Genomic DNA, 14,364 nt, shown 5'->3' on the forward strand with positions numbered 1-14,364 from the left:
GAGCTTTGAAATCAGAACTCATAAAGGACAGAATTTTTGTCAGAATGTTAACTAAACTTTGTCAGATTTATTCCAGTCCAAGATCTGATTTCAGAAAAAAGCTTCTGAGATGGTGAGCATCACATACCTGATTGTTAACTTGCAATAAACTACATCTTGTTTAAGATAAAAGCCTGTTTCCATTAGACTAGCTAGTGGGTTTTCTCTACCAAATTAGACAGATTAAGCCCTGTATATCTCAACTGAAAATTAAGATGGTGGCAGCAATTCAGCTTTATGGTGACTTAGGGTCCAACCATTTCATTCACCATGGCGCCATCAGCGATTGTCTGAAGATTTAATTTAATTGCACCATTAGGAGCAAGATTGGGAAAATGCTGACTGATTTGAGGCGAGCATCACTTCTATGGAACATAGGAGGAGGAGGAGGTCATTCTGCCTGTCGAGCATGTCCATCATTCAACGAGATCACAGCTAATCATCTAACTCAGTACCACTGTTTCATGCTAATTCCCTAATGCTTTTTGCTATTGATGTCTAGAAACCTATTGACCTTCATCTTGAATATACACAATGACTGTACTTCCGTTGCTCTCTAAGGCAGAGAATTCCAAAGGATTAACACCTTCGCAAAGATATTCCTTTTCTTCTCAATCATAGAATCATAGAGATGTACAGCATGGAAACAGACCCTTCGGTTCAACTCGTCCATGCCAACCAGATATCCCAACCCAATCTTGTCCCACCAGCCAGCAACCGGCTCATATCCCTCCAAACCCTTCCTATTCATATACCTATCCAAATGCCTCTTAAATGTTGCAATTGTACCAGCCTCCACCATTTCCTCTGGCAACTCATTCCATACCCATACCACCCTGTGTGTGAAAAGGTTGCCCCATAGGTCTCTTTTATACCTTCCCCCTCTCACCCTAAAACTATGTCCTCTAGGTCTGGACTCCCCAACCCCAGGGAAAAGACTTTTCCTATTTACCCTATCCATGTCCCTCATAGTTTTGTAAACCTCTATAAGGTCACCACTCAGCCTCCAATGCTCCAGGAAAAACAGCCCCAGCCTATTCAGCCTCTCCCTATAGCTCAAATCCTCCAAGCCTGGCAACACCCTTGTGAATCTTTTCAGAACCCGCTCAAGTTTCACAACATCTTTCCGATAGGAAGTAGACCAGAATTGCACGCAATATTCCAACAGTGGCCTAACAAATAACCTGTACAGCCGCAACATGACCTTCCAACTACTGTACTCAATATTCTGACCAACAAAGGAAAACATACCAAACGTCTTCTTCACTATCCTATCTACCTGCGACTCCACTTTCAAGGAGCTATGAACCTGCACTCCAAGGTCTCTTTGTTCAGCAACACTCCCTCGGACCTTACCATTAAGTGTATAAGTTGTAAACAGCTCAATCCTTATTCTGGTAGTGTCCCCTAGTTCTTGACCTCTCCCTCCTTAGCCAGGCGAATGATGCTTCCTGCATCTATTCTGTCTAGCCATTTAAGAATTTTGTTAAGGACCATTAAGTCAAAAGGTCTGCTTTCATTAATTAGAAGAGATTTGAATGAGAATATACGAAAGGCCACTCATAATAATGTATATCAAACTGCTAGGCAGTGCACTAATGACTACTTAGTTACAGTTTAGCCAGATATTCGTCCAGATAGGGAATGATAGGGACATGTAGGAAGGCATCAGAAGGTAACAGGTCGATGGGTAAATAAAACAAATGCAGGGAAGGTCATTGCCAACTGCAATATACGGTGCGAGAGACAAGTGGAACACTTGCTTGAATTGTACTTGAGGGAGAACACGTCAATGGGGAGGCACTAAACAGCAAAGGAAGCACACCTGTCATGGTAAATCTGGAGATTAAACTTGTAGATTAGCAAAGTTATTAAATCACTTGTCAATAGCAAAGCTGCTGACGTTAATGTTATGCCACCTGAAGTCACCAAAAGCATGGCAAATTGTCACTTCTATGGAATCTGCATAGACTTCTCTGTCTCTGGATGTGCATAAAATAAAGATTTTGCCTTTGCATAAGAACAAGGGCAACAGCAGAAATTGCAGTAACAATTATGGCATCACCTTACTGAACATGATGGGAAAAATAATTGTCCATGTTGCACTTTCCTAAAAGCAAAATATTTCATATTTAGTGCTGAGCCACCTTCTTGAACAAATAGAGTCAAATAGAGTACTTCTACTTTTTTTAAATGCATTCATTCATGCAAGTGCGTGTCTTACTGTTCTTACAGACGTTGTTGACTTAGAAGGTCCTGTAGAAGGAGCCTTGGTGAATTGCTGGATTGTATCATTTAGAGGATATACAAGGCTGCTGATGGTGGTAGGAGCAGTTAAACTTGAAGCTAATATAGTGGATTGGGTGCCAATCTAGTTAGATGATTTGTCATAGATTTTATCAAATGTCTTAAATGTTATTGAAGCTGCACTCATCCAGGCAAGTGAAGAGTGTTCCATCATACTTCCGACTTGTGTCTCGTAGATGGAAGACAGGCATCGGTGGAGGAGGGGGGGGGTCAGGTGGTTAGTTAAGAAGCCTCAAGAATTCACAGCTATTGAGTTTGTATTTTGGCTACGATACCTTTAGATGGTTAATCCATTCTGGACACTGTCGTATTCAAGCTGAATACTAGAGTGTGAAATAACAGCAGCTTGACTGAGAACACCAAGTTGAGTCTACCAAGCCTGCATCTGAATAAGCACTTCTCTCCATTGGGAAGACCTGAACAACATATGCTGTGTAGTGTATTAGCTGAAATGTTTCTGTCTTTACTTTCTTAAACATATCCTCAGCATCTCTTGTCAGGACATGAAGACTGATTCAGTGCCTAGTTAATGCTAATTCTAATAGAATACAATTATTATGTCAACAACATCTACGCAATTTCGGCCACAGCTGAGTGACATGACTTACAGCTTTAAAGCAAATGATGCACTGAGTAATCACTCCTTCGATATCTATAATACGCAAGGTATTGACTAGTCTAAGCAAACATAAATATGTAATCACCTTTGTAGTCACATGGTCAAAATATATCTTTTTGTAATATGCATGCATAAGAGCTCTGAGCAAATAGTAACTCATTTGAAATTTACAACTTTAATAAATAGAAATAGAAAGACTTTAATAACAGAACAGTGCAGTGTTTAAAGATTCATTGTCAGGTTACAAAAACAAGCTAATATCTCAGGGGGGTTGTGTTACTGCCTTGTCTTGGGTAATAGATAGACAGACAGAAGAATGATTTCCCTCCATTGAAATCAATGAGAGCACTAGAGGGCAGCAAAACAGTTTATTTAAGACATCTGTCTCCACTGATAAAAAAACAGAAGCATGTGAAGACAAATAAGCAACACAATGGTCTCCTTCTCTGAGTAAAGAGTTTTACAGTTACTCACATTTCTATTGTTTTCAAAATTAGTGCAGTATTCACTCAGCACCACTACTTCATGTGAAAAATAAAACAGATTTTTAACCTAACCCAATTAGTGGAAAAGTTATAGATTATATCAGTTGATTGTTTTACACCCTGTCTGATTTTACTTTCTATGATGATTAATATGACCCTCCTTCACACGTGTAATGACCAAGTATTAAGTATAATAAAGCAAGTCATTTTTTCTACTGTCAAAGCCATCAGATGAAATGGTAGATGTGAAAGATCTGAAAATAGTATTAAAATGGCTTTCCCAATGCCCTGTCTAATAATATACTATCGACATTCGACACTTCAAAAGAAAAATGTATTAACTAGTCATTCAGCTGATGTGTGCAAGATGGAAGGTGTGCTCACACATTTAAGGACAAAAGACTGCACCACACAGTATTCTATTGCATATGAAGGATTTTGGAATGTTTGTTGCAGGCAGGATTAGCAACTGTTTAAATGTTATTTATTTTATAAGCTTGCCTATCTTTATGTGATTCCAAGAACCAACAAGCTTTTAAAAACAAAGCTGAGTGTTATATAATAATTATTAAGATCCAGTTGCTTGGCAACATAGAACTTGAGTATTTCTGAAAAACAATGTGCTGTTAAAGCTTTTCTTCTGCACTCATCAGGACAAAATTACAAGAATACCAAAATCCAAAAGGAACAACAATTCTTACTGCATGAGAAAAGGGTGCTGATTGGTTGGCAGGTAGACGGTGATTGGTTGAAGTGTTGCATGTCATCATTGGGATTCCTTGGGCTTGATGGCAACACCATATATAGGACTTGAACAATTTGCTCATTGTGCAAACTTGATGCTAAGATAAGGGAACATTCCCAAAGCAATCCTGGGAACATGATCAGATTGTTGGTCATTGCAAGCTCATGTCCCGAAAAGTACCCAGTCTACCGCAAATTACTTTGGAAGAACATGGTGTTTCAAAAATTTGAGTAACAGGTGAAGCTACTACAGAAACAATACAACTGATTTTGTCCACTGTCTAGTTAAAAGATAGTCTGCCTACCACACAAATTAGCAACGTGCTGTCTGAATTTTAGTGTTGTGCTGCAAGTATCCTTTCACTTGCTTGTACTGACTATACTCAATCAATCCATTGCTTGCAAAACTCAAATCATTGTGCTCAATAATCGATGTGAACGGATGACATTTGTTATACAATTCTGAGTCAGGCTTGAAATTACGCATCCTTGAAGCCACTTATATTCACACGTAGGTCCCTATTCTTTGAAAACATAAAAAAAGTCTGCATGTATTGTGTCTTTTCCAATAAACAGGAGCTTTAGGGACAACTATTTCCTTGTGCATTTCCCAGGACAATGCCTTGACCAGAGTCAAAGTGCCTTCTTTGAATTTAAACAAAAGTTTGACAGATAACTATTCCTTTGTGCACTCCCCATGACAAACCCTCTACTAACCAGAGTCAATTTGCCAACCATGCTATTCATTCAGTATAAATTTTTATCCTCTTTGAGATTTTGGTATTCTTATAATTGTGTTCTGATGAATGCAAGACGAAACCCTGATGCAGCCTGTCTATTTTCTCAGTGATATTCATTCCTTGATCATCTCAATTCTTTTTTACAGTGAAGAAAGGAAATGGTGAATTGGGCTGGTCTAGATCATTCATTTTGATCTCCATGCTTTTCTACAAGAAACCTGGAGTCTGCTACACTTGAAAAGATTTTCATGTTTATATTTATTCACCTCTCTTTTTCACTTTGCCGTTAGCTGTAGACGAATACTTCCAGAGTTGGCATTTATGTCCTTTGTTTCTTGATTTTGTTATGTTTCCAATTATCTCCTGCTTGTGACATTGCCATTTAACTTACAGATCATTCAATTTTTTTTCTCACCTTTCCTTTTTCATTTCTGTAGTTTAGTTACTTTTAAAATTTGTTTAGGAGAAAGTGAGGACAGCAGATGCTGAAGATCAAAGTTAAAAGTGTAGTGCTGGAAAAGCACAGCAGGTCAGGCAGCATCTGAGAAGCAGGAGAGTCAAGGTTTCGGACATAACCCCTTCATCAGGAATGGGTTTATGCCTGAAACATTGACTTTCTAGCTCCTCGGATGCTGCCTGACCTACTGTGCTTTTCCAGCATTACATCTTTGACTTTAAAATTTGCCTATTTGCCTGAAATATTTTCCATTTTAAATGATGAGTGTGAGCCTAAAATGTATGGTTGTTTCTCAATGTTTCCAGTAATTTTAATTTACCATCATGATTTTTCTCCCCTTCACTCTTTTTAACTTTGAGAAAGATGTTCTGTATCATGTGCCTCAGCGTTTCACCTAGGGTTCTCAGTAAAAGAAATACACCTAAGCGTGCTATTAATTGGCCAATAAACACAACTACCAATGTCTTAGAACATTGTCTCTGCTGGTCTTTCCCATCACCTACAAAAGGTGGGGCACTCTTTTTAAGAAGAAATGTAAACTATATGAACACATTTTTGAAGCTTCTAAGAAACATAATTCTGACTGCATTTATGCAAAATTTACTCAATACGAAAGACAGTGAATTTTACCTCCGTTTCCTGCACTTGGTGGCCGTTGTGTTACTCCAGGAGACATACTGTTCCTCTGCAGAGAAGGATGCCCCAGTGGCATTAAGTTGTGATTGCCCAGTGAGTTTCCTGGGCTACTGTATACCAGGCTGTTTTGGTTGGACACTGGGATAGAAACTGGCATCTCAAAGTTAGGTGGTGGAACAGCCTATGGAACAGGAAAGAGCAGAAAAAAGACCAAAATAGGGGAGGAATAGTCGAGTTACAAACAAGCCTGAATTAAAATCCGATCATGCAGTAATGTTTAGGCCTCACAAAAAACTTCAATGACTTGTATTGATTAGAAAGCAATTTTATGCAATAAAAGCATTAATTAAAACATATTACATAAATGCCATAAAGTATTTCCAAAATGTTTGAAAACTTTGAGCAAGCAGAACTAGTAAATCAACTTTAATGAAATTAACTTCCAATAAAAACAAATTCTACATTAGTTAACATTCCAATTTATATTATGAAGGCAATATATTTAAAAATAGCAATGATTTCAAAGGGAGCTGGAGGAGCTCCTGAGAAAAACAAAATTATAGAAGCAAATCAGGAGGTTGTCTTTTGGAACTTATTTGCTTTCCATTGCAGTTTGGTGAGATTTTCATTCTAAATTAATTACGGATTTGTTCCCCCAGCAGACTGCTAATTTTCCACTGGCCAGGGGAAAGAGGTGCTAGTGTACATTAGGATGATTAACCAGTTGGTCTTTTCATTTTACATATAGTCATATTAAACTATTAGCCTTTTTTGGGATATAGAAATAAATGGCAGGTCACCATTTATTGGCTATCTATAATGTTGTTCAGAAGGCAGTGATGAGAAGTTCGCTGTGGTGTTGCTCCTGTTTAAGGAGAGAATTCTAAGATTTTGACTCAGAGTTGATGATGAAACAGTGATAAATTTTCAAGTCAGAAGACGGATAACTTGAAGGGAAACCTAAATGGGGTGATTCCCATACATCTGCTGTCCTTGACTTTCAAGAAAATGGAAATCACAGATGTTCTAAAAGAAGCTTTTGCAAGTTACTGTAATTTATTATGTAAATGGTAATCAATGTAGCTAAGCAGCACTGGTGTTGGAGTGAGGGATTATTTAAGCGATAACAGGGATGGTTACGTGATGGATGCAGCATACATGGATTTGCAAAAGGTGTTGATAAAATGCTACATAATAAACTTGCCAGTAAAGCTCATGTCCATGGAATAAAAGGCAGCACCATGGCTCAGTGGTTAGCACTGCTGTCTCCCATCCCCAGGGAGCCAGATTCGATTCCACCCTTGGGCAGCTGTCTGTGTGGAGTTTGCATATTCTCCGTGTCTGCATGGGTTTCTGCCAGTTTCCCTGGTTTTGCTCCACAGTCCAAAGATATGCACATTAGGTGGATTGGCCATGCTAAATTGCCCATTGTGTTCACTGATATGCAGGCTAGGTGTGTTAGTCAAAGGAAATATAAGGTAGGGGGATGCCTCTTTGGAAGATCAGTGTGGACCAGTTGGGATGAATGGCCTGTTTCCACACTGTTAGGATTCTGTGAAATTCTTTGAAGATATGAAAAAAGGGTTAGTGGTAGCATGAATAAAAAGCTGGTTGAGAAATAAGAAATATAGAATTGTGGTTTGGTTTATTTTTGGATTGGATGAAGATTTATAATTGACAGGGGATGATACTAAGACAGCTGCCTTTTTTTATATTCATGGATGGGGAGGCTGCTGGTTAGGCCAACATGTATTGCTCATCTCTAATTGCCTTGTAGAAGGTAGTGCTCAGCTTCATTCTTGAACCATTGTAGTCCCTGAGGTGTAGGGGCACCCAAAGTGCTATTAGGAAGGGAGTTTCAGATATGTGACCCGGCCACAAAAGAATAGTCTTACAGTTCCACGTCAAGATGGTGTGTAGTTTGAAATGGAGCTTGTGGGTGATTGTGCTCCCATACATTTGTTGTCCCTTCTAGGTGGCAGAGGTCACGGGTTTGGATGATTCTGTTGAAAGAGACATCGTGAGTTGTCATAGTGCATCTTGTAGATGGAATACACTATGTTTCAGTGGAGAAGGAGGTGGATGTTGAAGGTAGGAAGTTAGTGCTTTGGGCACCAACCAAGCAGATGACAATGTCCTGAAATGTTGAACTTCTAGTCTGCTGTTGGAACTACACTATGCAAACAAATACAGATTATTCTTAACAAAAGCAAATACTGCAGCTGCTAGAATTCTGAAACAAATCCAGAATACTGGAGAAATGCAGCAAATCTGGCAGCATCTGTGGCAAGAGAAACAGAATTAATGTTTCGAATCCAATATGACTCCAGAACTGGAGATCATTCCATCCTGAGTTGCGCTTTATAGATTGTGGGCATGGACTGGGAAGACAGGAGGTGAATTACTAGCTGCAGAATTCCTAGTACTGATCTGCCGTTGTAGCCACAGTATTTATAGAGTCAATCCAATTTCTGGACAGAGGAATTCTCAGGTTGCCAATAGTTTGGATACAGTGATAGCAGTGCCATTGAATATCAAGAGATGATGATTAGATTCTCTCCTGGAGATAGTCACTACGTGCTTCAGTATCTGAGGAATCTTGAATGGTACTGAATTTCATAGAATCATCAGCTAACATTCCTCCTTCAGATGTGAGGATGGAGGGAAAGTCGTTGCTGAAGCAACTGAAGGCAGTTGGTTCAAGGGCACTGTCCTGAGGAGCTCCTGCAGATTTTTCCTAAGGCTGAAATGATTGCTCTCCAACAATCACAGCCATCACTTCTGCTAGGTATAACTCCAACCAGCAGACAGTTTTCCCCTAGCTTTCTACTGACTCCAGTTTTGCGAGGCATCTTGATGTCACACTTGGTCAAACAGTGTTTTGAAGTTAAGGGCTGTTATTCTCACTTTTCCCTACCTCTGGAATTCAACTTTTCTGTCCTATTTGCAGCAAGCTGTAATGAGGTCAGGAGCTGACAGGGTCTAGTGGAACCCAAATGGAGCATCATGAATCAGGTTATTCCTTTGCAAGTGCCACTTGAAAGCACTGTTAATTGTCTCTTCAATCACTTTGCTGATGTTAGAGAATAGATCAGCAGGTCAGTAATTGGCCAGGTTATATTTGTCCTACTTCTTGTGGACAGTTCATGCCTGGGTAATTTTCTGCACTTTGAAGTGTTACAGTTGCACTTGAACAACTTGGCAGGAGTGCGGTTATTTCTGGACCACAGATTCAGTACTATTGCTGGAATGGTACTGAACCCATAGTCTTTGCAATTTCCAGCACCCTCAGCCATTTCTTCATAACTCATGGAATGGCTCTTCAAAGAAGTTGAAGACTGGCATTTGTAATGTTGGGGGTCTCAGGAGGAGGCCAAAATTGATCATCTATGGCTGAAGATAGATACAAATACTTCAGCCTTGTTTTTTCAACTGATGTGCTGCCTCTATCACTGAGGATCTTTGGCTTAGCAGAGTGAGAGATATGTTGTAAGTTCACAGATTCTGGAAGAGAGCAATTCTGCTACAATGAATGACCCACAGGATCTCATGGATTCAATTTTGAGTTGCTAGATCTTTCTGAATCAATCACATTTAGCAAGATGGAGTTGCAATACAACATGGAAGACTTCCTCAGTGTTAGAACGTGATTTTGTCTCCACAAGGAATGTATGGGAATATTCTCACACATATTGCCACGGTTAGATGAATGTGCACCACAGGAATGCAACACGGTCAGAGGTGGGATCTTTCTGATGAGAATTTAAACAAAGGCCATATCTACCCTCTCAGGTAGACAAAAATTTCATTGCATTATTCTGAAGTAAGAAAAGGGAATTATTCTTCAAAGCTTTGGCAAATATTTTCCCTCAATCAACAAAATTTAAAAAAAACTGCTGTTTGAGAGAGTTTACTGTGTGTAAATTGTCTTGTCAAATTTCCTACGTTACAATAGCGATTACATTATGGAAGCACTTGATTAGCAGTAAAGTGCTTTTGGGTGTTTTGTAAATCCAAATCCTCTCTTTCCAGGAATTTTAAATTCCAGTTATCCAAGTAATACTTCTTCTTTTAAGAGCAAAGGAACTATTTATTATTTCATCCCATATATCATACAATTGAGTGGCAGGGTCTGTCATTGGTTCTGCTGTCTTCTCTGTGTCACACTTTAGTGTGAGAGAACAGCAAGAATTAATTTGCCCAGTCAAATCTCAAAGAAATATGCTCTATAATTTATTCCTGCCATTTACCTTAAATTGTTGGCATTTTACCTTCAGGTTGCAAGGTAAATGAGGTGTCATTACAGCTTCTGGCAGAACAGAGAATTCACTTTAAGTGATTGCTTCCAGCTTAGCCAAAAGCAGCATATCCATAGTTCAAAAGTACAATATTTGCTGAACCATAAGATGCAAAACATTGCCTAAAATTGCCATCTGGTTTATCAGAAAGATGGCACAGATCATTAGCACAAGTCTTGGAGTTACATAGTAATATTGATGCCATTGGTTTGTTGTGGGTATTTTATAAAATCTGGTACGAACTCAACAGTTACAAAACTGAAAAGTTACCTTATACCATAGAATTCAAACTGAGCGGTAAGGCATACTGAAGAGCAGGGACAGACTGAAAGATATTTTGGTTCTTCTCCAACTGAAGAAATGACACAGAAATGGAAGAGACAACAGAAAGAATTTGGAAGAACCAAGGACACTTTTCATGGGCATGATGTAAAACTGCCACAGCTGGAACAAAAGGTGAACAGTTGATAGGAAATGACATAAGTATTTGAATCTCTGTATTTACAAAATAATTGTATGCAAAACAAGGAGAGTATTGATAAGAAGGACAATACTGATGTTAAGGCTATGGGCTGAGCCAGTACACTACTGCCTGGATAGTACAAAAAATGTGAACAAAACAAAGAAATGGCATTTGAAATTCAAAAGTCCATGATTAATCAAGGAAATAAAAACATATTTTGAACTGGACAATTCCCTTAGCTTATAATGTTCCATTACACAAAATTGTATTAAATAAGGGTTAAAATTACACCTATAAATGTGTAGCCATGAGAAGACCATAAAAGATCGATTTTCCCAGTGGCAAAAACGGACAACATTAATGATCTTTAAGAGAAAAAAGTGGCAGTAAAACTTAAGATTCCACATGAAACTTTTGTTCATATTCATCCTAAGGAATGGATGAATAAACAGTTTTACAATTTTGGCTTCAGACAGTGTGGCTGAAGAGTCCAAGTGACCTTCTGAAAAAAAAAACCACTGTTAATTTCATTGGTTACAGGCAATATGACTGAGGCCGTGGAAAAGAAGGTTGAAGGATTGAAGACACTGTCAATTGCGATTACAGGCCATCTTACTAGCCAACTACATTCCTTGGACATTTAGATAAATAACCATTTATAGCATTCAACTGTGAGGTCAAACTGAATGGATGCAAGTGCCAAATAACAACTTGACACCAGGGCAGTGACTAAAGAAAGCACTATTTTATAGGGGTTTCTGGGTGAAAGAAAATCATGGCAATTTGTGAAACGTGAGACACTAGTGAAGGCATTCAAGAAATGTGGGATCAGCACTGCCCTAGATCCCAGATGACAGTGAAGATAATGTACTCTTTGAAGAAACTGCTCAATCACAAAACCAGTGGCGATGTGTGTGACACCAATGTTGACAAAACTTTGAGTATCTACAAATTACAAAACTTCATGTTGTGTTTTTTTCTCTAAGAATAAATTTAAGAGTAAAATATTTTTATGCATGGAAATACTTTTTCCTGAATAATTCTTTTAAAACCCTGCTTTTTAAAAAAATTAATTGTCTGACAAATATGGTTGCTGTCGGCAGCAAATATAAACAATTACTTCATGACTGTACAGGCCAAATGGCTTTCCCATTGTTGCCCCATATAGCATTCTTAGGTCATCAAGCTATTAAAGACAATCATGGTGCATACTGTTATTGGTGCTTCAGCATTCAATCCATGGTGCAGATGAGATAGTTCCTACATAAAGTTCTGCATTATGCTCACTTCGTTTAAGAAAAAAGGGCTAAAGATTAATTGACATCTCACAATCACTTAATCATCAATCTCTCCCTTTACCACCATTAACAACCTCCTTTGTCTTTTGTTCTGGGCACTCTTAAAATCTGTTCTGTTTGCTTCTCCTCCCCCTCTGTCTGCAGTATTAAAACCCCACAATTTTCCAATCCTTTCCAGTTCTTTAGAAGAGTCACATTGGACTTGAAAAGGGTATATGGTAAAGGTGGGAACAGGCCATTGAGTTGGATGATCAACCATGATCATAATCAATGGAAAAGCAGGCTTCAAAGCTCTGCTCTTTTTTTCCCGTGTTTCTATTACACGTTGCCTCGGTTTCTCTCTTCATAGCAACTGCCAGACTTGCTGCATATCTCTGTTTTTGTACCTCATGCTGCTCAATCACTCAACCAGTTGCGACCAGGTCACATCTCTAGCATTCACAGTGTATTGTCATGTGATATCAGCCTCTGGCAGCCTTCACATATCTCCAGCTATTCAGTTATGATGGGCACTACCATTACTGGAATACAGTTACCCAAACAATACACAACACTATCAGTAAACCTCCTTACTTGGTTTAGACAAACAATGTAACTCATAACAGAAAGCAACAGTAGAAAACTGCTGGGGTCAGGTGGACCTACATCAATTGAGTACAATAGAGGCATATAATGTGTGTGGGTCTGAAAGAGTTAATATTTGATGGTGTGCAGTTAACACCACACACAGTAATGACAGTGCATGGATCAGGTTAGTGTAAAAGAAAGAGCTTGGGGGAGAGAGGCCTAGGGCTAGTGTGATCTCAATAGTCTTTTTAGTAATTTAGGTATTATTCATATCTCTGTAAATAGTTGCAGTAATCCAACAAACTTCATTGCATTTACTCAACAAGATTCTTCTTGTTATTCTAGAATGCTGGATATCCAAATCCATAACACATTACATTGGTATTGAAGGAACTAACGGACAATGTAATGAACAGCGATGTGGTGGGCAAGAGGATCAACAACAGTGGGGTCTGTCACAACATAGTGAGCAGTGATGACCAGTACTATCATTTAAAAAGTGCAAACTAGGAGATATTGAGCTTCAGGGATGCAAGATCAAAAGTAGTGAAGAAACATGTTGCAAATGCAGAAGTCTTCAAGACTACCAGATATTGCTGATTGCTGATGACAGCGAACCCTTCAAACCTCATGATAACACTCAACACAAAATATTTCAGAGAATGGCATGGTAAGCACTGCAGTCCTGACAGAAGAAACGTGCAACTTCAAGCAGAGGTATAGGCTGCATTGGGAGGCAGTGGTCTGTGACAGTGGCCCAGAGTATGATTTGAGCTGAGCAGAGATTGAGGACCTCATGAGTTAAAACCAAAACTCTCTTGCACAGAAGTAGAAACATTAAATGATGGTGTACTTCATGCTGAAAGGGCAGCCATTTAAAAACCACACCTAACAATTTGGTAAACAGGCATTTATGACAATGGATATCTCACAAATTTGAAGTTAAACATGGGAGCAATGACAGTGCCAATCATACCTGAATATCTGGAGATATGTGGAGTTTGCCAGAGGCTGGGTTTGAGGCTGATGTCACAGTATTATAAGATGGCAAGCCTTGGTTGACAAAACACAGCCTGTAGCTGGTTAACTGATCCAGGAATGAATTTATTTAAGTTGCTACAAGCAACATTCCTCTTCAACTTATGAGGTACCAAAATACTAAAAAAACGATGTGTTTTATACAAACAAAACTTCTCTCTCCCACATAGAGAGATTTCAAGATCACAATCTCATTCCAAAGGCCAAAGAAGTTAGGTAATAATTTATTAAAATTCTTTGAGGAGATAACAAGCAGGATAGATAAAGAGGAACAAATCGATGCAATACATTCAGATATTGAAAAGGCACTTATTGGAGTACCGTACATAAGAATACTTGAGAAGATAACAGCTCAGGACTTTAGAATGAATAGAGGATTGGTAACTAAAGAAGATAAAGGTGGGATAAAAGTGGAATTTTCAGGATAGCAATCTGTAACTACTGCCTTAGAGAGTAGTGTTGGGCCACAATTATCTGCAATACATGGTAATGACTTGGATGACAGAAGTGAATGCACTCTTGTCAATTTTGTGGATGAGACAAAAATAGGTGGGAAAGCAAACAGTGAAGACAACACAAGGAGTCTACAGAGGGATTTAGATAGGTTAAGTGAGAGGGTAAGAATTCAGCAATTGGAATATAATATGGAAAAATCTGAAATTATGCATTTTGG

General features: G+C 38.7%; 1 protein-coding gene across 13 annotated transcripts in view; it reads right to left on the bottom strand.

The window, feature by feature from the left end:
- mef2cb (myocyte enhancer factor 2cb) overlaps positions 1-14,364 on the bottom strand; it is a 239,365-nt gene that overhangs the window by 42,030 nt on the left and 182,971 nt on the right. For all 13 annotated transcript variants that reach the window (XM_072582845.1, XM_072582856.1, XM_072582844.1 and 10 more), the window contains one exon: positions 6,022-6,208. In XM_072582845.1, coding sequence (XP_072438946.1) covers positions 6,022-6,208 — 187 coding nt within the window. The remainder of the gene's footprint in view (positions 1-6,021; positions 6,209-14,364) is intronic.

This window comes from Chiloscyllium punctatum, chromosome 2 (assembly GCF_047496795.1).
Source record: "Chiloscyllium punctatum isolate Juve2018m chromosome 2, sChiPun1.3, whole genome shotgun sequence".
In the NCBI taxonomy this organism is placed as follows: domain Eukaryota; kingdom Metazoa; phylum Chordata; class Chondrichthyes; order Orectolobiformes; family Hemiscylliidae; genus Chiloscyllium; species Chiloscyllium punctatum.